The 24,783-nt window shown below is 39.7% G+C and overlaps 2 protein-coding genes across 4 annotated transcripts; both read right to left on the bottom strand.

Moving 5' to 3' along the window:
• Window positions 1–268: 268 nt before the first annotated feature.
• LOC149288180 (aquaporin-12-like) lies at window positions 269–8,200 on the bottom strand. Its single transcript, XM_089491954.1, has 4 exons — window positions 7,594–8,200; window positions 6,873–6,989; window positions 6,219–6,383; window positions 269–321 (listed from the first exon to the last, which is right to left on the bottom strand). The coding sequence occupies exons 1-4, from the start codon at window positions 8,198–8,200 to the stop codon at window positions 269–271; spliced, it is 942 nt and encodes a 313-aa protein (XP_089348080.1).
• Window positions 8,201–13,499: 5,299 nt separating this feature from the next.
• On the bottom strand, window positions 13,500–22,007 carry LOC149288179 (serine/threonine-protein kinase PAK 2-like). Of its 3 annotated transcripts, XM_089491930.1 has the most exons (14): window positions 21,821–22,007; window positions 19,958–20,058; window positions 18,675–18,825; window positions 18,357–18,391; window positions 18,174–18,275; window positions 17,007–17,133; window positions 16,615–16,678; window positions 16,278–16,326; window positions 15,802–15,914; window positions 15,384–15,501; window positions 15,115–15,214; window positions 14,304–14,500; window positions 13,990–14,127; window positions 13,500–13,586 (listed from the first exon to the last, which is right to left on the bottom strand). In XM_089491930.1, the coding sequence occupies exons 1-14, from the start codon at window positions 22,005–22,007 to the stop codon at window positions 13,500–13,502; spliced, it is 1,569 nt and encodes a 522-aa protein (XP_089348056.1). The 3 variants fall into 3 exon arrangements, with proteins under 3 accessions (XP_089348056.1, XP_089348055.1, XP_089348054.1); XM_089491929.1 differs by lacking the exon at window positions 18,357–18,391 and having other exon boundaries at window positions 18,655–18,825; XM_089491928.1 differs by lacking the exon at window positions 18,357–18,391 and having other exon boundaries at window positions 18,174–18,294; window positions 18,662–18,825.
• Between the last annotated feature and the right edge of the window lie 2,776 nt (window positions 22,008–24,783).

Below are 24,783 nucleotides of genomic sequence, written 5' to 3'. Positions count from 1 at the left end.
AATATCTAACCGAGCTCCGGGCTGGAGCGGGACGAAACGTAGAGGGAGGCCTTTTTAACTAACAGTGAGGCACGAAAACTAGCTCGTGGGGCGTAACCTGCAAGCGAGGAGGGGAGATTGCCTCGGGGTGGGGGGGTCCCAACTGCCTAGTTCAAGGAGGCCGTCTATCTAAGCGGGGACGTAACGAGGTCCTGAGAATATTGCCTCCTATCTGACTCACTAAACCTGACACTCTAAGGTTAGCAACCCCATGGAACATCTGTTTCTTTCAATTATTGGAAGAGGGCCGGTTGTAATGACGGGAACCGACCTGCCGGTAATCTAATTATAGGAATGGGAAACCAGACAGTGAGATAAAACAGAGTACCTCAATAATAACGTGAGCTGGACACTTATCCTAAATAACACGCAGCACAGTGAAAACATAAAAAACTTACACGACTTATCACACGGCCAAGCTGTAATTGTGTAAAGCAACGTGAAGAAAAATTTTTGAGCGGGACGGTTGATACGTGGAACCGCCTCCCAGCAGAAGACAACCATGAATACCTGAATTAGCAACAAGAGGCAAATAGCAGTACCTAAGGTGGCAGTCCGCTCGGGAACTGCTTAAGCGGCGACTAGGTAGAGAAGACCTATAGCAGAAAGTACTGGAAGACCAAAAACAACAAACCACTTGACCTGGACACTTGTCCTAAATAACATGCAGCACAGTGAAAACAAAACAACCTACATGACTTATCACACGGCCAAGCTGTAATAGTGTACAGTAACGTGAAGAAAAATCCGAGCAGGACGGTTGATACGTGGAACCGCCTCCCAGCAGAAGCGGTAGAGGCCAACAATGAGTATCTGAATTAGCAACAAAAGGAAATAACCGTACCCGACTAGACGACTAATTAAGAAGACGTGTAACAGAAAGTACTTGAAGACCAAACGCAACAAATATACATAAACAGACCACGTGACCTGGGCACTTGTCCTAAATAACAAGCACCAATAATGAATAAGAGAGGGGGGCCAGCGAGAGTTCGGGGGGCCAGCCCTACTACCAGAAATACACAACAAATGTAACCTGCACATACAAGAACCAGCACAGAGAATACATAAGAACAAACCAGACCTATCCCATGGCCAAGCTGGATAGTGTTGAGTAACGTGAAGAAAATTCGAGGAGGACCGGTTGATACATGGAGGAGCCTGCCAGCAGAAGCGGCCGAGGGCAACAGACAGTTCCTCAATTAGCAATAACAGTGACAGAGGAAATCATGTGACCAACCTAAATAACTCACACTAATAGTGAACAAAGGGTTAATGAAAAAAGTGGTTAACTGGCAACCCTTATCTGACTCTAGCAACAGAAATTCCTCAAGCAGGGCCAGTTGATACATAGAACAGTCTACCAGCAGAAGCGGTAGGAGACCAACAGAGTAAACTAGTGAATGTAGCTTGTATGCTGATTGTTATCCACAAATTGTGTGTACATGAATTAATTGGAGTTAAGTATAATTTGAAAGTACTCTAACAACCAATGTAATTGACCAGCTGTAGCATACAACGAGTAACTCCAAGAACAATATAGCGAGCAACTGAAAATACACTTGGATAAGGAAATGAACCTCCATAAAAGTGTAGACATGGTAACATGAACTGAACAGTATAAAAGCATGAAGGAAAGAGAGCGTGCATAATGGTGTAGTGCAGGACTAGAGGTATCAACAGGTAGTAAAAGGGTTAACAGGCTTAGTAACGATTGAGTATGAGAAGTGCACCTGTGTGGCCGTGCATACATATAAACAATCTGAATCAAGAGAAGTACCCAGCCTAGCTCCACTGAACTGCTACCTTTAACCCCTTAAGGACCGGGCTCATTTTTCGTTTTGTACCCTGTGGGACCGAGGCTGTTTTAATACTTTTGTGGTGCTTGTGTTCAGCTGTAATTTTCTCCTCACCCATTTAGTGTACCCACATAAGTTATATATTGTTTTTTTCAGGACAAGATGGGCTTTCTTCAGATACCATTATTTTGTCAATCATATCATCTTATTTACTATAAAAAAAATAAAAAAAACATGGTGAAAAATTGAAAAAAAACACATTTTATGACTTATTTGAAAAATCTTTTACTCACCTAAAAAAGCAAGTAAAAAAACTAGCTAAATAGATTCTACTACTTGTCCTGAGTTTAGAAATACCCAATGTTTTTATGTTTTTTTGCTGTTTTTTGTAAGTTATAGGGCAATAAGTACAAGCAGCGTTTTATGATTTCCAAATCTTTTTTAACAAATCTGGTCAGTCTGCCTCCATCTCCTCTTTGGAATATCTTTGAAGCCGGTTAACTCAATTTAACCCATTCAAACCATATATTTTTGAAAACTAGACACCCCAGGGTATTCCAAATGCGGTTATTTTAACCCTTTCCATGCACCAATTATAGAACTACACTTTGTCAAACTTTGTAATAGTAATTTTTTTTATTTTTTTTTCACACAAATTGTACTTTAGTTATAGATATACAGGTTCTGGTATATGTCACTGTCAAACAACACCCCAATGTGTGTTCAGGAACATCTCCTGAGTGCAGTGATACCCGACATGCATGGGTTTGTCGGGTTGTTTGAGATTTAAAATGCCACATTTGGGAAGTGCGCTTTTTTTCTCCATTTTGGTCAGTCTGTACCTATGCCCTATCTTTGAGCTCGGCCACTCCAATTTACCCCATCAGCCATTTTTTTTATATATTAGACACCCCTTGGGTATTTGAAGTGCTTTTATTTTAACTCTTTGTTGAGATTTTTGAGAAATTTTAGCACTTGCTCAAAATAATAAACTTTATTTTTTTATTTTATTTTATTTTTTTAATACTTTTTTTATATTTTTTTTTTACACATTTTGCTGGTACTGGATGGTTCATCAAGTGACATTACTGCATAATTATTTTTAAATGTTAGCACATTTTTTTTTTTTTTTTTTTAATATTTTGCTAATCACATAGTGATTAGAAAGCTGGGTTCCATTGACTTGCTTGGTGGAATGCAGTACCTGTATTCAACCTGCAAGTGGAGCCAGAGTTCTCTAGAGGGTCAGGAGACCGTCTAGCGAACTCTTTCTTCTTTATTGTTTTTTTTCCCGGGCCGCCGCCATCTTGCTGATGGCGAAGATCACCGGCAGCTGCGGCTGTGATCGAGGCATTCCAGCGTCACCATTTAAGTTTAGGAGGCGATCGTTGATCGCCTCCTAAACGCTTTTAAAACGGGCGTCCGCCGCCATACAATGTATGGCGGCTGTTGACGCCCCGGGGAGGGGCCAGACATGGCCCCTGATGCCGATCTCGGCGTTACTGAAGGCCTCGACATCGAGGCATTACAGTAACGCCGTTTAAGCGAAGAAAGTGATCGTTGATCACTTTCTAAGCTTATTTAATTTTTTGACGGTTCAGGACCGTCAAAGGTCATTTAGTGACCTTCTTGTCATGACGGTCCTGAACCGTCAAAGGTCACGAAGGGGTTAACACAGATGTTGTAATTAGGTACTGTTAGTAAAAGAAACATATATAGATTACGAAGAAAGTGAAAACAGGCTTGGGAAGGTTTAGGATTGATTAACAGCACCTGTGCAGCACCCTGCATACACAAAGCAGTCTGTAGACAACAACAAAACCCCACATAGACCCCGTAAATGAGTTAATAAACGACCAAGCAAGCAACGAGACAATAAGTATAACCGGAAGGGGGGTGCCCCCTCTCGAATAACCCCGAAAAACCTGATTTGCAGGAGTCGTTTGGCTCCTGAAACGCAGACATGCCACACTGCCAATACTAGCTGAAAACTGCAACGTTCCTTCCTGAAGTTCCGTGACATCACTTCCTGTATAGCATCAGCCAACGTTAGGAGCTGTAACGTAGCTGTGGAAGGGAGAGGCGTTGGGTAAATAACCATAGCCCCTCCCACAACTACAGGCTAATATACATCAGCCTTCACATATAACAACGTTTTCTGATAAGAAATGTTATTAGAACAATTTGGTGTCCACCTTTACTCTGTCTTTTTATTTTAATTTTGTAAATTAACGGACTTTAAAATTCCTTAGATATATCACCCCTATAGCAGTCCATCACAACGTTGCTAAAGACTAATATACATGCGTTCTGTTAAATCAACAAATATTGCATAGTGTGAATATACTGTTAAAAAATAAAACAAATGTCAATATTGCAACAGTAACCAGTTTAATTCATTATTTTTAGTCTGAAAGAGAGTGTCTGCAAAGTATAGCAAACAGTGTTAAATTTAATGTAGAAATGACTAGACTGCCATCTAGAGGCGGTGATTACATCAGCTTAAAACAATCAAAATCATTGGATTTTATGGACAATTTTTTTTTTTTAAATCCAATAATTTATATAGAACATTGTTCATTTTGATTATTAAAAATTAGACTTAATTCATTTAAGGATCCATATGGTTTCAACACCTCCAGGCAAAGCCTTGCTGGATGGTGCCTCCAAAGTACCTTTATGGTCGCTTCTGTGGCAGACCCCATCGATTAGTGTGACGCTGCCAGCTCGATACACGTGGCAGCACACTGCAGAACTGTAAGAGCATATGTTGCGGCCACATAAGTTAGACGCCAATCTTACCATGCCCAATTTTAATTGCCGTTCTGTTCCTAGATATAAGTGCACGACTGACATTTATATTGGCGACAAGCTGTTACTGCTGGCAAATGTATAGATAACAGTAAGATTTATTAAGTAAGACCGTAAAGCGTAACTTGACACAAGTGTCGGTAGCAAAGTGAATGCATAACGTACGCACAACAGACACAATTTGTGGATGGGTGTGCTCTTAAATGTGCTGTGCCACACCGAGAGGGTCTCTTAAAATATCCTCAGATAAGTGTTACATCATGTAGAGAGAAGTAAAATAAACCAACTATTTAAATTTTCCCCATAATGCTCTGTCACTTACCTGCAACGTGCTACCGACCCTAATATACAGTGACAGGGAGTTATGATGTGTCACAGGAGTGATGGGTGAGAGGTGCGAAGTATTTTGAGTGATAAGTGTGAGGGAATGAGGTCCCTTTAAACTAGAAGACCTTAAAGGTAATGCCCCTTCGGTGATGTCTGGTCTGGTCTGGTCTGGTCTGCTTACCCATCTCTGATTAAAAGGCTCCACTGAAATGTTTCCAATGAGAAAGCACAGCAAAATGGTATGTTATTTTTAGAAGCCAGACAAAAACAACAAATTAATTTAAGATGTATACCAGAGTAGTGCATAATATAAGAATCAAGGAAAGTTGGGGAAAGTAACCATCTATGTGGGACAGCACTTACTATAAAGCAGTTATAGCCACAAAACCCAATATTCTTTCTTTTGCATAAAAATCTGTACTTTACAATTATTTTTCTGTCTTGGCATTAGCAGTACAGGACATAATCATATGCGGTTTCATTAAATATGGACAAGAAAAATCCAGATTGAACAAAGATAGAAAAAAAGGCTCTGGTCAACTAGAAAGAGTAAACTGCCACAAAGGGCTTAGAATGACTTTTAACATGACATTATATAATATAATAATAATAATAATAATTATATTATATATATATATATATATATATATATATATATATATATATCTGAGACAAACATTTCAACTAAATCAAATGCTTCCCTTAAAAAGAAACACACATAATGCTAAACGGTGACATACAAGAAACACCAATAGGGTGCAGATTGCCCTTTACATTTTGGATCAGAAAAGTGGAATGAAATCTATATTCCAGATTTAAAGTTTGAAGTTTTGCAGGACTAATCTAGTCAGACCACAAAATGTGCAGCTCTAATTACTGTGCATTTTCTACAGCACAAGAAAAAAAGCAAATAAAGGAACAAATGTGACAAATGTAACATTTAATTAGAGAAGAAAACACATTACGAACAATACATTCTAGCAGTTTGCTACCATTCACACAGGTCTCTTCCCTATATTACAACAATTGTGTCTCTTCATCTGTATCAAAAAATACAGTTAATATAATTAACCAAGCACTACTGAAAACAGACGGCAATCCTGGCAACACATACTCATTCTAGTCCACAAATTTTATCTAGTTTTGTAAATGGTTTGTGTTATCCACCCCTAGAATAGCGATTGCTCTGTTATTCAATTATTTCCTTTGGTACAACATTTCATTTTGGTTGTATGGCTTTACTTTTCTTCTTGGAGGGTGATTTGGCATCATCTAAAACCTTGGCTGAAGACATCTGGAGTGCTTTTCCCTTTGGTGTTCTGTATTTACCTTTCTGAGTATACAGCAAGTTCTTCTGGAAGAGCAGAGGGATATTACCCTGATAAAGGAAGAGGGCTAGGACCATCCCTGTAAAATATAAACATTCTTTAGTTAAAGGTTCTGGCCCCAAAACACTGCTAAATAGAATTATTACAAAAAAAATTGGATCCACATGGACATTAACTGACATTGCGTCTATCGTAAGGATGTTTACGTTTCCTCACGGTATTAGCCTCTACCAATATCTACCACCTTCTCTGTAAAGAAAGACTCATTTTATTAACATGTGGATAGAAGATACAAACGCAGACAGCTAGAGAAGAAGTACAAAACTTAACTGGAAAACAACAAATGCAATTACTGCCATTAAACCCAACACACAGCAACTATGAAGCACAGCTAGTGGTCGCCAAGCAGTTGTATGTTGTGAACACTACGTTACAGACAGAATCACAGGATGATTTCCTTGAATAGTATTAATGGCAAAGTCATCTCTGGATTATTTATGTCCCACTTCTGTTATTCAGTCTGCCAGTACCTGTCATCTTTTACTTTAATCGATTTGATTTTACTTACCAAGAAAAGCTCCACCCCAGTAGACCACAACATACTCCTGAAGGGTATTTCCAGAGCAATGAAACGTTACGGATAATGCCAGCATGGGGTTAAAGAAGGCACCTGTATATGGTCCACCTGAAAGAGTAAAATAAGAAGGTTGGCAAAGCAAGCAATGTATACTCTATACCAGCGGTTCTCAACCTGTGGGTTGCGACCCTTTGGGGGTCGAACGACCCTTTCACAGGGCTCGCCTAAGACCATCGGAAAACACATATTTCACAATATATTATTACATGATTTTATGGTTGGGGTCACCACAACATGAGGAACTGTATTAAAAGGTCGCGGCATTAGGAAGGTTGACAAACACTGCAATATACTCTACTTCAGAAAACTGGATTCCCTGCTGTTTCCAAAGTACCGATAACATTAACATGTGTCTTCTGCATCACCCATGCCCCATTACTAGCCATACTCAATCATCTACCATGCCAACCCTTGACTACAAACCAACACAACCTTTTCTTCCCCCTCCTTTGTCAATTTCAATGTCTTTGGTGTTGTCAAAACACAATCCTAATCTTGCTGCATAAAGCAAACAGCGGCATGAAGGATAAATTACTCTGAACATCACGTTCAAATACATTTTATTCTAGAATAATCCCAGATTATTTTATTTTCCATCTGTTAAAAATAAACATTTAGAGAAACTTTTACCAATGAGATGATGGCTTCTTACCTGCATACACCAGTAAGGTTACTGTGAGGGCTACAACCGGAACCCTGTACATCAGGCTTGTTCTTTGAAAGCGAAGGAGCACCAGGTGATAACAGAAAGCACACAGTCCTTCCACAAAAAAGCCCTGAGCAAGTGAAGTTAGAAGAGCAGAACTGCATTCCTGTGCCATCATGTTTTGGATCATGTGAAATTCTGTCAGTTCTAACGCCCAATAATGTTTGGTCAACACCTTGGCAGCTTCCATACCTATATATTGAGCCAACAGTTTCGCTACAGTATCTGTAACGGGGGCATCCCGCAGAAGAAGATCCTGAAGAGACACTCCTGAGTTGGCAGATGCCCCATCAAATGTAAATCCATGAGCCAGAAACAGCAGAAATAAGAGAGTCATAACTACATCAGAACCAAAACCACCACCCCACATCCCAATATCTGTTAACACCCGGAGCTCCAAGCAACAGGCACATAACTGGAAGGAGCTAGCCAGCTCACTCACAGTACACCTGTAAAGTCTGGAAGGAAGTAGTTTCTTGGCTGTCCATCGAAGAATGTGTGAAATGACTACTACAGAGACAAAATATGCCACCAAAATGTTTAAGCCAGCCATGCTGGAAGCAAATGGTTGTGAATATTAACACTAGACGTGTATACTCGTACCAGAGTCTAGGATAGGAAAACGTGGCCCAATCTGAGACCAGGCGTTTCAAGGAGCCATGTGGGAAAGACTGCAGGTGTGCACCACACACTAATTTTTCTACGTAATTGTAAACCAGTTAGTTGATCGGTTACTTTAGTTTTTGAACATGTGATGGGGAAACCAGTATACACATGTCAATCAATGGATTAATTTATAAAGTATAAGGAACTTGTAACCCATGAAACTCATATGCTTTGGCAAAAGATATACACTATATGGAAAAAGTATTGGGACACCTGGCCATTACACCAACAGGGATTTTGATTACATTGCATTCTGAATACATAGACATTATATGTAGTTAGTCTCCCCTTTGCAGCTATAACAGTTCCACTCTTCTGAGAAGGCTTTTTCCAAGATTTTGGGGTGTTTCTGTGGGAAATTTGCCCATTTATCCAGAAGAGCATTTGTGAGGTCAGCCACTAATGTTGGAGTAGAAGGCCTGGCTCGCAACCTCTGTTCCAGCCCATCCAAAAGGTGTTCGATGGGGTTAAAGTCAGGGCTATGTGCGGAAGTTCTTCCACACCAAACTCATCCAACCATGTCTTTACGGACCTTGCTCTGTGCACTGGGACGCAGTAATGCTGGAATAGAAAAGGACCTTCCCCAAACATTTCCCACAAAATTGTCCAAAATGTCTTAGTATGCCCCCATCAGCATACAGACATATGCAGGGTCTTTGGTGGTAAACAGACATTCATATGTCATGTGATAGGAATCTTTAGGATAATCAGAGATATTGACATCAATATTTCTTATCACATGTACTTCACCTTTGAAATTCCCTGATATTTTATGTTGTTTATTGCAGTATTCTCTGCTCATATTCATTTGTAAAGATGACCAATTGTTGACAGCATTCTTAAGGAATATGCATAACTACACCAGAGAATTAACCGATGAAATCTTTATTAACTATGCAGGGCTAATCTAGTTGTTCTTGAGGAAACACACTGGGGCTTGCCCTGCATAAAGCATAATTTAGACTGTTAAAACTCGCTCCCCCCTGCAGATTCAGCTAACATAGTAAACAAGGCTTACGCTCTATGAGGTCTAGGAGGTGTTTTTTTTTTTTTTTTTTGAGGTGTAGCTTAGGGGCAAGTTTTAGCCGCTGTTTTTAGTGAGTGTGGCAGCCCATGGTTAATAGGCGCCGACTCGGTTGTAGTTATTGGTTGCGATAGCTGTATTTTCCCAAATATGTGGTATTTCTTGCCTGTTTTACATGATCTGCCCACGGACTTTAACCTCTCGTAGCTCGGACACCATCAACCCGACCACAGCGCTCTTATGGCGATAACCCACAGGTGGTGGGGTACAGACAAGAGGGGTTTCGGAGAGGGAGCCTCCTGCATATTCCTGGTCGCTGGGACTGCCAGAAGAACGGAGATCGGCCTGCGCGGTTGTCGTACGCACGCCGGCTACCTCGTGGTCCATCCCGGGGGCAACTGAACTGTTGTCGCATGGGGTTCCTTCACGTTTTGAACAGGATACCCTCAGAACCCCGCGCTATCCACCGGCACCCCAGGATCGCTGCCGCTCCTTCGGGATCACCCCGAGAATGACGCCTAAAGTTATAGGGACATTGCGGGGCTTGGTGGCCTAAGCGTGGCGCTGGACTGTCTGGGCAGGGCGGGAAGATGTGGACATGATTTATAGTCTCTCACCTAACCTGTATATAAGCTTGTGTGTTTCACCAATAAAGTGTGTTCTTTCCTGTGACATTAGTCTTGTCTAATGCTTCAGGGACCCACTATATCAGCTATTGTCCTTGTCAGGATAATTACGCCCCGGCAAGCTGCAAAGCTAAACACACCGGACCAGTTCCTGTGCCCTTCCTCGCTAGTGTCAGCTAGTGCTAGAAGCAGTTGACCATTTCGTTCCTGGGAGGAAGCATCGGAGAACCGACGGGTGTACCCAGCGAGGGTACAGGTCGTGCCCATCACAGTGACTACATAATTGCAGAGTATTATAGCATGATATAAAACAGCGACCTGACATCACAGATCTCTTGATTCTTACTGTACAAGAGACCTTAGAGGTTCTGAAAGCTTGTGTGACTTTACAACTTTCTGTGATGGCCCAAAAAATGTTTAATTAATTTTTTTTTTTTAGTGCAGTTCCTACCTTTTCGTGAGCCAAGACAGAGAGAAACACTTCAACTAAAGGCTCAGTCTTCTTTCTTGCTGGTACAACTATATCCATTTGAAGTTTAACCAGGCTACTTTATGAACATAAATCTTAATGTTTCTTTTATTTCTGTGGGATACTACAGAGCTTTCTTAAAAATCGAATCAAAACGCCTGAGAAGAAACAAATACCTGCTTGTTCTTGAATTCCAAAAACACACATTAGTACACAATAAAAGGAAACACAAAAATGCTATTAAAATAAAACAAAAAGTTTATTCCAAGCCAAGACGACGCACACAAAATGATTCAGTAGTTATTGCCATAAAAATTAAATAAAAAAAAAAAAAAGATGGGATTAAATTAACAGGTGGGCAAAGGAAGAACTGCAGAAAATAGATCCACGAAGAAATATGAAACATCTGCATGCAAGAAGCTACATTGAGGCAGAGAAGTTGACCTGACAAAAAGGAGAAATAAAGTAAAGAAAGGATTTGTAGAAACCGTTAGATCTGGGCTGATTACAACAGAGAAATCCAGGCCGAGCGCTTAACCGCACACAGCCTACAAATGGAATTCCAGAAACTATGTGTGGTAATCAAAGCAGTGACATTTAATATTTCCGATGGGATGCGCTACTTCTATTCCTAAACTATATATTATATAGTTTGAAACGAAAAATCCCGCCGCTCCACTTCCACTCTAAAAGCACATTTCATGCCGTCACACAAGGAAACTCACTATTTTACGCTAATGCTTTCTGCTCAGAACAACTGACTGAATACACAACAGTCCTGTAACTATTTACACACATCTGAGGGTGAAAGGAAAGGGCTTTACGTAAATGGCCTTTCTAACCACTCACTCATACAGTAGTATTGGCCACAGCTGGTAACTGGCTAGTGCTGTCCAAATACAAGCATATCCCTGCAGGCTAAATAACGGGGGTTTATACAGCAACATTGCTTTAAGGAAATCATTTTATAAAGGTAGATTAACCCTTTTCCATCAGGGTCATTATACCACAGGCCACCAATACATACACAAGTTACTGCACCGATTTCTTAATGTTCTCAATGCAGAATCTTGTTCCACTCGATATGCCGGAAATCACCAGATCTCCATTCCTTAACATATCCCTGGTACTAAACGCTGACAAGTATAGACTCACAATACTGTTGAACAGAGGCAATAATGGTGTAAAAACGTTGACATCTTTATCCAGGCTTCCTAATCCAGGCTAGTCACAGAAAGTCACGATCCAAATTGGATATAAGATACGGATGCAAAGACCGAACTAATGACGCTAGTAATACCCACATCACAGCAAAGCAAATAAAACATTGGTTGGGGGACAGCAAGTGATAGCAAGTAGGAAATAAAGACAAGCATTGCATAACCTGTTGTGTTTTTGCCTCTGTACACAGACACGGTAATGGATAAAAATTAAGAATTCGCAGCAAATGCATGTAACCAATTAAGCAATCCGTACATCGTTTCTGCGGTGCCAGATCTAGATCATACTGACGCTACTGGCTTTTCTCAAAAAGGAGAAGAAAGTCACTAAGGGAGGGCACCGATAAACACTTTCAGTCCAGCTAAATCAAGTAACAATTTTGTGATATGTTTCATTTTTTTTTGCTGGGAAATTTGTACACAATAGCTACTGGATTGGCTAGATGTATCTGAAGAGGACTCGGGCACAGTTAGCTATGTAGAAGACAGGGACATACGGAAGACAGGTGATATATAAAAAGGAACTGGTATAAAACATGACACTTTTATTCCCTTTTGTCCAATATAAAAGGCAGCAACCGCTAATAGTGTAACTTACCAAGTGTGCAGGGCTGCCGAAAGTCACAGCACAGGGGGGCTTTTTGTTGGCAGAAGTTTGATGGCTTTACACAACTACGAAACTAGCAATAAATCAAAATATATCACTGCAGATTCATTTACCAATATTGTTAACCTTAGCCCTTCAAGCAGATAACTGGAGCTTAGCTGGTAGTCATACCGGTTATGGATCAAAACGTATTACAGAAATCCAGAATTAATACATACAAAGGCACTTACATTATGCAAGTTCTTGCTTGAACACTTAATGCTTTTTGGAAATAGGCAAGTATGCCAGCCCGTCTAATGAGGAAACCAGGAAAGTGCACCCCCCCCCCCAAAAGTATTTGGCACTACTTCCCTTCAAATGTCACAAAGGCACATGGACCAAAAAACAAAAATAGTTACACCAATGCCTTTAGAAAACAAAAATATTTAAGGGCACTTTTTAGAATACGATATGGGGATCATCTATGAGCATGAAACACTGTTCTCTCCATGGTCACAGCAAGATAGACCATTTTTTACATTTAATGAACTTAAAGTAGAACATAAGTAAAAGAGAAGGGAGAGAAGCCATTTAGATTGTGTGGAGACATGTGACTTTGGTCAACATATATCTTTCAATGAAACTTTAGCAGAGTAACCACTCTATTAAATTAAACCAGTTGATCAGAAAGGCAGAAGTAGACTTCTTGATTCTGCATTAAGAGTACAAAAGGTGACCTAAATATATATATATATATAAAAAGAAGACTTCTTCCCTGTATTTAAGATCTATTAGACTGAGGCACACCAAAAACAAGGAGAATACAAAGAGCCAGAGCAGAGAAATAACATTAAGGCTTCCCCACTGGCATGAAAGTTATTCAAGTATCAAGAGAAGGCCAGAAAACAAGAGCGATGCCCTTAAAGTGTAAAGAGAAGACAAAGTAATTTCCATAAGGCAGCCATGTCCCCAAAATCTTAGGGATATTGAAAAGGCCACACTTTTTCTTCCTCCAGGAGGGAAAATGCACAGCTTGGGGGTGCAGCTTCCATTTTCATTTAATGTCTAGGAATTTTATCCTCACAGCGATGAGAGAACGCAACATTTTCATCTGTTTCTTCACAGGATGCGGTTTTTCCTACCCTTGTCTCAGTTGCCCACGACCTGGGTAGGAGTGGCACTTTAGAATATGGAGGTGGTTAAAAGGGAAGTAGAGCGAGTGGCAGGAAGGCAATGGGTGAGAGGACTAGTAGGCAGGCTGTTAGCGGTTGCCTTTCATTGCTTCTTTTGCTGCCAGGATTAGAGGCGTCAGGCTGGAGAGTGGTTTTGCGAGTTTTAAGAACGGGTGCTGTAAGCAAAAGAAATACATTTGTCAAATAAAAAGGTGTAAGGGAACCAAAACCAAGTAGACTGTAATCCAACTTTACTGTTAAAAAGCATATAGGAGTTTAATTACTATTATATTGATTAACACCCCATAAACTCTCGTGACAATATATGTGCTCAGTATGAATACTGGCTTGAGAAACTGGTAAAAGCCCCATGTGCTGAATGGGGAGAAAATACTGTAAAAGCAAGCAGTTCCCAATTTCTAATGTCACGTCACATGGACAGCAGTTTTCCTTTCAACACAGGAATCTCATAGATAATACATTCTACAGTTTATTAAATTCTACATAGCTGCTTTTATAAGCCATTAACTACCATTAATAATAAAGGGCAGAAATTGAGGAAAACACATTTCTACCCACCTGAAGAAGTTCTCTAGCGGATCCTCTCTTTTCTACATCCATTTCCAGAGAGCGGTTCAGGAAATCCCGAAATATTGGCGACAGCTTTTCTGGATTCTGGAGTTCTGGGGTGCCGTTAGTAGCAATCAAATACAATGCCTAAAGGAAAAGAAACATACAGCATGGAGTTGTAAGATGAGAATAAGAGGAAGGTCGCTCAGTCCATGTGACTGCTACCTTCCATTACTTGTTTATCACTGCATCTGGCATACTATTTTCAAATACTATTAACTAGTTCCACAGGAATACAAACTGTACGACTCTAATTTACTTACCCTAAGCGGGTTTTCATTGAGGTAAGGTGGCTCTCCTTCCACCATCTCGATGGCCATGATACCAAGAGACCATATATCTACTTTAGGACCATATGCTTTCCTGGTTACTACCTCTGGAGCCATCCAGTATGGTGTCCCTACCATCGTACTGCGCTTGCTCTGCTCTGGGGTGATCTGAGCACAGAAGCCAAAGTCAGCTGTAGGAAAAATACCAAGAGGATTATTATTTACAGACTATTATTATTATTATTATTATCCTTTATTTATATAGCGCCAACAGTTTACGCAGCGCTTAATACAATACATAAATTCAAGGGATATGACAAGACAAGAATTGACAGACTAAGACAAACCGATACATTTGGTGGAGAGAGCCCTGCTCGCAAGCTTACAATCTAGAGGACTATTAACAAGGTTTCTGTTGGAAAAAGACCTGTATCAGCTTATTTCCTGCAATCAGTGTCTACAACACGTTAATATTTTATGCCATACACATTATAGGTGCAATTTTATGAAATATATTAAAATATTGCAGAAAGTAGTTGCCAGGTCTATGCCGATTATTAATTTACAACTAAACTGAAATAGAGAACGTAATGACATCTTATGTTCACATGTATAATACGCACAGCTTTGTAAGTGTCCAAAATAGGAAGACATAGTTAGCATTACATATCATATAGAAGTATACCTGTGGTTAAGCACTTAAAAACCACATAGACTTCATGGTAAGCACTTAGTGAAGTTATTTTTTTTTATTATTATTTTTTTTAAATTAAAAAGTCATTTAAAAAGACCCTTAAACACTCACTCAGTTTGACAGAACCATCCATTCCCAAAAGGACATTGTCACTCTTGATATCTCTGTGGATGACTTGGTTAGCATGAAGGAACTCCAGGGCTTGTAAGCACTGACCATGTGTATATAAAAAAAAAAACACAAAAAAAAACACAAAAAAAAAAAACATTAGACATAGTAACTTTTACAGAGAACCCAATACAAAATACAAATAAAACAATTTCATAAATCTAGGTTTAAACTGCTTGTCTCATGTTGATTTAGTACAGGGCAAAACCCACCTCTCTACACACAGCTGCTATTTGTGCTTCATCCATACAAGTTTCGGTTACCACATCTGTGAGGGAACCCCCTGCGAGATATTCCATGACAACAAACAGCTCATCGCCCACTAAGAAACTGCAGGGACAAAAAGTAAGAAAGACATAAAAAACAATAACTTCTATTGTAATGCAAGTTTCAGAGACATAAAGCTAACCAAAAAGCAAGAAATCTTTTGTAATCACATTCAGGTTTTTGAATTACATTAAAGTGTGGATTCTACTACTTGATTGCACCAATTCTTGTGTTTTCTGAAACACCACCATGATGATACAGCCCTGCCAGTAAGTTAAACAGCCATGGGATGCCGTTACATTGGGAGCAGAAGTGTTACAGAAACCAATGTATTAATGGAAAACCACAGTTTTGCCTTTGTACCTGTCTAAGAAGTTAACAATATTGGGGTTCTTCAGTTCCTTCATCACTAGGATCTCGTTGATTATGAGCTCTTTCTTGGGCTGCTTCTGGAGATTTATTTGCTTAATGGCCACCTAGAGATAAGAAAAGTAGAAAGTCTCACTACACAAGGAATATAGGTGTAAAATGTAACAATACAATATCTAAGAGCAGACAATCCAAGTCACAGGTTGGGGGGGGGGGGAGTGTACTTTAAGGAAGTTTTACCTTGCTGAAAGGGTGAAGCAGCCTCCCACCAGAAGTAGTAAATACAATGAGGGAACATGCACGGAACAGGCATAAGGCTAGACTAAATAAGACAATGCCAAGGACAGAATAGAGTTGCTAGAAGAATTACAATCACACAAAAGCATGACCATAGTAAATGGGCTGAACGAAATTGAGTTGTATGTTTCTATGTAAGCAGTCATGTATGTATGACAGACTAACAGCCTTACCTCTTGACCAGTTGCTACATCAATTGCAGTGAATACAGTACCAGAAGCACTGCAACAAAAAAAATAAAATAAAAAAAGAATCAATTATTGTAGTATAAAACATATGTATTTAGCGCAACACAACAGATGGTGGGGACCCCCCCATCCTAAGGAAGAATTTGTCTGAGTAAACCCTCTTTCACATTTGTAGTGTGCAAAAATCTTCACAGGGAAAATTCAGTATAGGTCAATGTGCTTGATATGAACGCTTTTACACAATGACGTATAGATGTCACTGTTTCTTGTATTACGAGCATGAAACACAGGCAATACACAATATTTTTTGTGTGACACTTACCCCTGTCCAATCTTTTCATATCTTGTGTATTTCTTCTTTGGGTCACCTATACTCACAATGGTGCCTAAAAAAATAAAATAAAAAATAATAAAAAAAAATAAATATATATATATATATATATATACATACATATATAGATATATATATACATACATACCTATACATATATATACACACACACATATATATAAATAAACTTTGTTTTTTAAATGGCAATATCCCATTACTTTTTTTCCTGCTCCAAGGTATAAACCTAAAACTGGCAGAAGAGAATTACTATAAGAGAATGAGGTAATATAAACCTTTTAGAAAACGTATTGTATGTATTGGGAATGGTGCAGATTAGTTAGCTAGTTAGGCGTTACACGTTTTTAAGTGTGGTTATAACTTACGGAGTCTCTCCATGATCTCTTCATCACTCATCTTTGTTTTCTTCTTCTGTCTGTCTGCACTCTTTGCTGCGCTGTCCGTATCACCAGCAGGGGGAGGTATCGGGTCAATCACAGAACGGGTATACATCTTTGAAACAAACACATAGTATCTTAAAAGACCGATGAAAACGCAAGCTACAAAATGACATCCATCCACAACTGCATTCATTTTTATTTGAATATTCTGACAAGCCACAGACTAAAGATTTACCAATGCCATTACAGCGATTTACACAAAGTGGGAAATCAAAATTTGCAAAGTTAATGACATACTATGCTTACTGTGTGTGCAGCAATGTATATTGTATGAAGTTGAAAAGTGGACATAGGATGCCAACAATGTACTTTGAGGACTTCCAATAGCAATCATTAAATTATGTAATGTAGCAGAGACGTCCATAAACTGCCAAGCCAATTGGTGGCCACCCCCTCTGCATAAATGCTGCATGTTTAAATGTAAATGTCAGAATTCAGAGGCTACTTCTGGAGAACAAGGCTCAGCTGGAAACAATGTAAGGATAAATCCCCCATCCAGAGTTGTAGCCCCCAAATGCAGTGGATCAGGGTGCAAATTGGGGTCTCCTACATTAGATAATTGTGTTATGGGGAAGGGGGGAGTGTTTACAGTGGGGAAAATCTCTTAACGTCATAGGGATTGATCAACAGGCAGCATGCTATCTTAGCCATATTAGGCTACCTGCTCCATGGACAGCAGTCATATTTTCAATTTCACTTCGTTTACTCTGCACATTACACATTTAAGGTACTAATTTTACAGCGATGGACCGTTCTGATATATATAACAAAGACTACCACCACATGCAATGTACATGTGCTCTTTCTGAGCCCGGTTTGCTAGCTATGTACAAAGATAACGCTCTTAAGAGTTAAACTAGGTATCTATGCCTTAAAAAGGCAAATGGAATCCCAGGGCCACGTGCCAGAGACATGTTAGACTTGCCCTACGAAAATGGAAACAGTGGCAGGGGAGTTCTTCAGATCTATTTGACCAATGCCATGTGCATGCCGGACCAAAGAATGATACTCTTACACACACACACCAAATCTGCATGTACTGTATAGTAGTACATGACAGATAAAAAGGGTCAAAACCAGAAAGTAGCCCACCGATTTTGTGTGTTCAGGTCGTGGTGCAATAATAGGGGGTGGAGCCTCGTCGTCGTCATCATCTGTTGCTGCTGCTGTTGTTTCCGAGCCTTTTGCATTTGGCTGCATAATAGTAATAGTACTATTAATAACAATAGTAAAATAATAAAAAAAAAAACATTCCAATATAAGTAATATACTCACAGCAGGTGACACGCCAGCAGGTATTCCATCTTTATCTTTAAAAGAAAAATGGATTATGTAAGAATGTACAATGCCAATTAGGATTCAGTATGAAAATTGAAATACTTATTTAAATAGTAATCACTATATTGAGGGTAGTGGTCCCAATACTTTAATTAAAAAGAAAATGTACAACTAGAAAATAAACTAACATGTTCAAAAGGTCACCAAAACTTAATGAGTAACAAAAATGATTAACTCCAAAATAGTCTAAGGATGACTACTGAAAAGTGGAAAAATTGTGTTAAGGGAACAATGCTCTTTGCCTTGTGGAGTTACCTGGGGCAGAGAAACTCAGGTATTTTTGCTTGGCCGTATCCTTTGAATCATAGAATTTGAGTACATCCAGTACAGCCTGCGGATTTTTCTTCTGTTCCAGCTTAGTGATGTTTGAGGTCTGCAGCAAACGTGCCCACTGTTCAGGCATGCCCTAAAGAAAAAAAACCAAAACAAAACGAAAAGAAAAGCTCACGCTTCATGACTTAGGGAATTATTTCTCTGTAACGCTCATGGGGAACAATACATTTAAGACTGTCTAGTCGACAGCTATATCGCTCATTAATTTTAATAAACAAAGAGTTAGAACACTGCATAATAAGAACTTTTATTAAAGTCAGCCAAATACTGAGTACTCTGTGAATTAAACGGAAAGAACTTGACAGCAGAGAAGAACGATTTGGCCCATTTCGTTTTCCTGATGTAGAGTCTTAGACCTTAATTGGTCATTCGTTTTATCCTAGATTCAGAATATCTGTATAGCTATCCCATGCATGTTTACATTGCCTTACTGTATTAACCACCATCAATTAGCCTCATGGGAGGCTATTCCATTTCACAAGAGTTGTGCTCTTTTTTTCTTCAATCAATTTATAGCTAATTAATTTGTGCAAACAACTCCTGGTGCTTAAATTCAGCCTACTGCATTAAAAAAAAAAAAAAAAAAAAAAAAAAGGCTAGGAGATGACCTTGAAGGCAAAGCCATGGTTCTTGGTAGTCAGGGGCATAACTAGAAACCACAGGGCCCTGGTGTGAAAATTCCTCCAAGCCCCCCCCCCAACTTTAGCTAGTCAGTGCCATCGCTGCCACCACAGAACTGGTCTGTACCTTCTTTGCCCTCCTTTCCAACATATATAAAAAACACACAAATTATACACACTCCATTTTACATAAATCCATCCCAAGAACCCCCAGGCGCTCCTGCAGCCTCGGTTTCATGTGACGTGACACCCGATACGCTTCTGTGCCCCCGTATTGGTTCAAAATAGTTGTGAAAGGGCCCCTCCGACCTGGATCAGTAAGGTTCAGGTAGGAAGGGCCCTTCCTAAACTATTTTGAACCGGTACGAGGAGACAAGGGGGTCGCAGTGGTCGCACCGGCCCCGTCGTAGCTGCGAGCCCTGTAGTTACACCAGTGTTGGTAGTGTATACACAAGCAGACTTTTTTCAAGCATTTAATATACAACCTTATTGTAACTTTATTAACTTTCATAGCTAATGTGAGCATTTCTGCTCTGAGAAGACATGAAGTATGAAGAGCATTCACAGAAAATCCATGACACTTACAGTAAATTCGCCGGTAACCGCATCGAAGCCCACATGGATGGTATGTTCAAAGTCTGACGGCGGGGAAATCTCTGGACGTTCCTTCTCTTTTTTCTTGCTTGCTGTCCAGAGGCAACAAAAAACATATTGATGTTTCCACACCAAAACACATACACTCTGGTAACCTACTTTGTATTTCTTTGACATAACAATGATATTACAACACAAGTCAGCAGAAGTGGTTGTCATACTGGATAGCCTCTGGATACATCCAAGACGAGGGGGGCACAACACATTTAATACAACATTCAGTACAGCAAGATAAAAATTTATGAACGGATCTACAGTATCCACAGATTATCATCAAAACAATCCCAGAATCTCCCTGCCTTAGCAACCAGACAAAGTAAAACCCGTTGCGGCTCTCACAGCTTATTTGAATATTTTACATTAAAGTCTACAGAGATACTTTGTAGCCTCTTGAGAAATAAAGTGGCCTCCCAAGTTTCAAACGGGTCAAAATAAATGAAACAGCAATGTATCTTACAGGCGCACTAAGCTAATGCGAATGAAATAAAAACATCAGTAAACTAAGCTCATCAAACTACAAAAAGGGACTGACATTTAGAGTTTAGTTTGTAAAGCGAACAGGCCTCACCTTTTGACTGAGTTGCTTACAAGCTTTACAAATCAAAAACACAGAACATTTCTGCCACGTGTTCTGCTAGCCCCAGTCAAAACAAATATTTTAAGTATTACCAAAACAATAGTAGCTGCAAACGTTTACAATTAGAATGTTAAATCAGGAAATTTAACTTTCTCAATGATATTCTTTAAAGGACAGTCACCAAGGGAATGTGGCACGTCAACCGTTTTATTACCGTGTTTCCCGTGATCTGACAGCCAGGGAAGGTCTGCGCGATGGTCGCAGACAACCCCCGCTGCCAACCGCACCTCCTGCCGGCTGCAGCGGAAGTTGTGTACGCGAATCGCGTAGAGCTCTACACGCTGCCCGGACTACGCACCGGGGACTCAGAAGCTCCGGTAAGTTTGGAGGAGGGAGGGGGTGTTAAATGGGGGGCATAAGGCATTTCTGGAGGCAGAGTGCTCTGTGAAATGCCTTTTAACCCCCTTAATGCCACTCTGCCTCCAGAAATGCCTTTTAACCCTCTATACACCACTCTGCCTCCTGAAATGCCTTATATCTCCCTATATGCCACTCTGCCCCATACTATGCCTTTTAACCCCTAAATGCCAGACTGGCATATTGGGGTATAAGGCAATTCTGGAGGCAGAGAGGCACATAGGGGGTCAAAAGGCATATCACGGGGCACAGTGGCATATAAGGCATTTCTGGGGCACAGTGGCAAGACTGGGGGCAGATGTGCATAACTGGTTGAAAAACCAGGGCAGGTTGAAAAAAAAAAAAAAGGAAATAAAAACGAAATATCTGTCTCAATCATAGCTTTTATTAAAACAAATTGTTCATAGTTTACATGAATTAACATTTACTGGTAAAACTTTTTTCCTATATGGTTGCCTTATATTCAGGCTTCCTTTTTTTTTTATAAATTAATATTCAGATTTTGGGGGGTCTTATAATCGAGCAAATTGGGTCATTTATAAGAAACACATAACTTGACAGCATATTCGGCCCATCTGGTCTGCTCATTTAATCAGTCCCTTGTCTTGGATCTAAGACGGCTTCATGCATGTTTAAACTCCCTACCGCTTCTGCTGGAAGAGCTCATCCCTTAGCAAAGAGCTACCATATCTTAATATTCAGAAAATGTCCAGTAATTATATATATGGATTTTATTGAATAACAGTGTACATAGTGTAAATATTTTTCTTTCCAGAGACACTACAGGAAAAACATCTCACCTTTCTCTGTGCCAGAAAACATGGATATGATTTTATTGCGGGGTTTCCGTTCTTCAGGTATCAGAGGAAGAGGTTTCAAACTGTGATTGCTAGACAGAGGGTCTTTAGTCCCCGAGCTGAAGATTGTGCTGCTCATACGTACTGGAGGAGCTGGTGGTTTATCCTCAAGCTCCCCGTTATCAGACATGCTTCCTGCAATCAGTCAGACCTAGAAAAGATGTAAAGAATTACCCAACTTAAACCCAATGATGTAATTATGGGTACAAAAATATAGATAATGCAGGTGATCGGTAGGGTTTGTAAAACAGGTCAATCAGAAAACCAGTCCATCAACAGTGAAACACACGTAGATACCATATAGAAACAGTACATGATGGGAGATGGTGATAACACAAGTATGGGAAGGTTAACTTTAGGTTATATCACTTGTATTTGACGAAGCACGAGAGGAAAATACCCATGAAGAAGTCCAGAAGGATGATACGGGGCAGAGGAACCTGGACGGATGGTTTCTTGCATTCACTTTTATCTAGTTTATTGTAGGCGTCTCTCTTTTGTCTTTGGCATGGATCCCTAACACTTGTTAATTAACATTGTATGGAATACGGATGACTGCTAATGCCCAGTTGTTTAGCTCGTACAAGCATCAAGCCCATTGTTTTTTGTTTCACACTATATGGTTTCTTTCAGCATGGGCATTGCATTTGCTACATATTACTGGAATTGCTCTCCAAAATACAGTTAAGAACCAAATGCCATGGGATTCTTAGTAGCCCAAATAGTCACTATCTAGCCCTGTTAAAGTCTTGCCCTTTTGAATGTTTTATTTCATACTTGAAATTGGAAGGAATGACATGCAATAAAGTTATTCGCTAAAGCAGAAGAGCCACATTTCAACTCCTCAATATCTTAATGCATTTTGGAGGCCCTAAGCTCAGCGCTAGATTGAGCTGGTCCTGCATTAAAGTCATTGAGGTGACTCAAGAAATCCCACTGATTTAATTATACATTACACAGGGATGGGGAGCCCGTCCTAGTGATTTAGTGAAATCAGAGAACTGAAATTGAAATTCACTTGCAAACAATCTTTATATTGTAAGCTCATTTGAGCCGGATCCTCCTCACCTGTTATATATATATATATATATATCTTCTACAAGTGTGTTCTTTGGTTATTAAAAGCATTTCAATCATTACTAAATATCAAAGTTTCAGTAATAAATTAAAATAGGAAAATATAATTTAAAAAATACCCTGTAAAAATGTCGATAATGTGCATGCTTTATACAAAGTGTTTGCAAGTATTGTGAAAGCCAGATGGGTTTCAGGGATACGGATCAGGAATCTTCAGCAGGTGAATAATCTTTTAATAACAGTTCAGCTATTTTTGTCTCGGCCGGCCTCATATAACCAGCCTGCCAGTTATCCCATGACTGCCCCTACCGAACAGTAGCCATGCGCAGGACTATTTAAAGAAGTTCCCTACTAAACGAATAAAGTATACAGGACAGAAAGCATCAATTTATACAGTGCCAACAATTTACGCAGCGCTTCTTACAGCGCATACATTCAAAGCGTATGAGAAAACTAGAACGCGCAGACTGAGACAAACCGATATATTTGATGAACTGCTCACAAGCTTAAGTTTAAGAAAAGATACCACATAGGTACTCTATCAACTTTTTATCAAAATGTCCAATACAGCAGCATCTCACATTGTTCGTAAGGTGCCGTTAAAGTGAGAAGGTGAACGGAATGCTCTGTATAGTGTTGATGAACGGCATGTATAATTAGTTGTAAACATGAATATCTTGGGTTCTATCCTACCTCTCCATATGCAATACATTTTATTATACCGGCAAAGTTATTTTTAAAAGGTTTCAGATGCGAACATCTATCGGGAGGAGAGGATAGAGACACGCAGGAGGAGGCACCCTGCATACACCCAGGAGGAGCATACCCGTGGCGTTATATTCAGTACAATGCTTTGGACACCGATTTTGTTGCAATTTCCGGGAGAATTAGCGAGTGGGATGAGTGAAAATGTTCAGATTTCAGTGTTAAAAATATACAAATTTGGGGACTGTACTGGTCTTAATTTTTAAACACGTGATAAAGTCTATTCCGCTTTCGCAGTATTTGAATACGGTCTTAATGGGGCAGCCCAGCCATCATATGCATTACGTGGTCTCCCCTATGCAAATTCTGCAAAATCCTCCCATATTCATTTGTTCACCCCCAGAAACCGGGTGCCAGTCAGCTCCACCTCGATCACAGAGAAGGAGGAGGTGTGTGTGTGTGTGTCTAACTAAATAGCCATATTCTATAAACATGTGGTCCTAAAAGCTGGGATCATACACACATAAGGACATATACTAGTATATTTAGATATAATGTATATTATACATAGACTAATATATTTCTAATTCTGAAATATTCCTCCATAGTTGACAAAATGAGTCAGCATGAGAAAGCAGTACAAATGCGTACAAGCCTGTCCTTTAAAGCAAACACCAATATGACATAACCGACAAGAAGTAGAGATCTGCTATGGCAGGTATTTTGTCTCTCTGTAGAATGAAGGCCTTGTAAGAGTCACCTCTTCAGCAGCCAGCGCATCGACCACATACCTCGTCTATTACACATTGACTTATGGGAAATGAGTAAGAGCAGGTTGTTGAGAGTGGCATTAAGCACTTAAATGATACAAGATTAGAATAGGACATACACACACACACACACACACACAACTAGCTACGTGTCTTTGCAATTGTAAAATGTTATAAACACAAGGCGTTAATCACAGAGGTGTCCGTACACTGAGCCTTTTAGCAAATTTGCTTATCACTCAATGCTGCCAAAATATGCATAGTAAAGAGACTGCTTAGTGCCCCGTGAGCGAAACATACATGAGCAAACAGAAGGTTCGATAACACGGGGACACACAAAACAAGTCTTCACAG

This window comes from Sceloporus occidentalis, unplaced genomic scaffold (genome assembly GCF_023333645.1).
Source record: "Sceloporus occidentalis isolate IW3139 unplaced genomic scaffold, rSceOcc1.0.p SCAF_53, whole genome shotgun sequence".
Classification (NCBI taxonomy): domain Eukaryota; kingdom Metazoa; phylum Chordata; class Lepidosauria; order Squamata; family Phrynosomatidae; genus Sceloporus; species Sceloporus occidentalis.
This window is presented reverse-complemented; position numbering and strand designations above follow the sequence as displayed.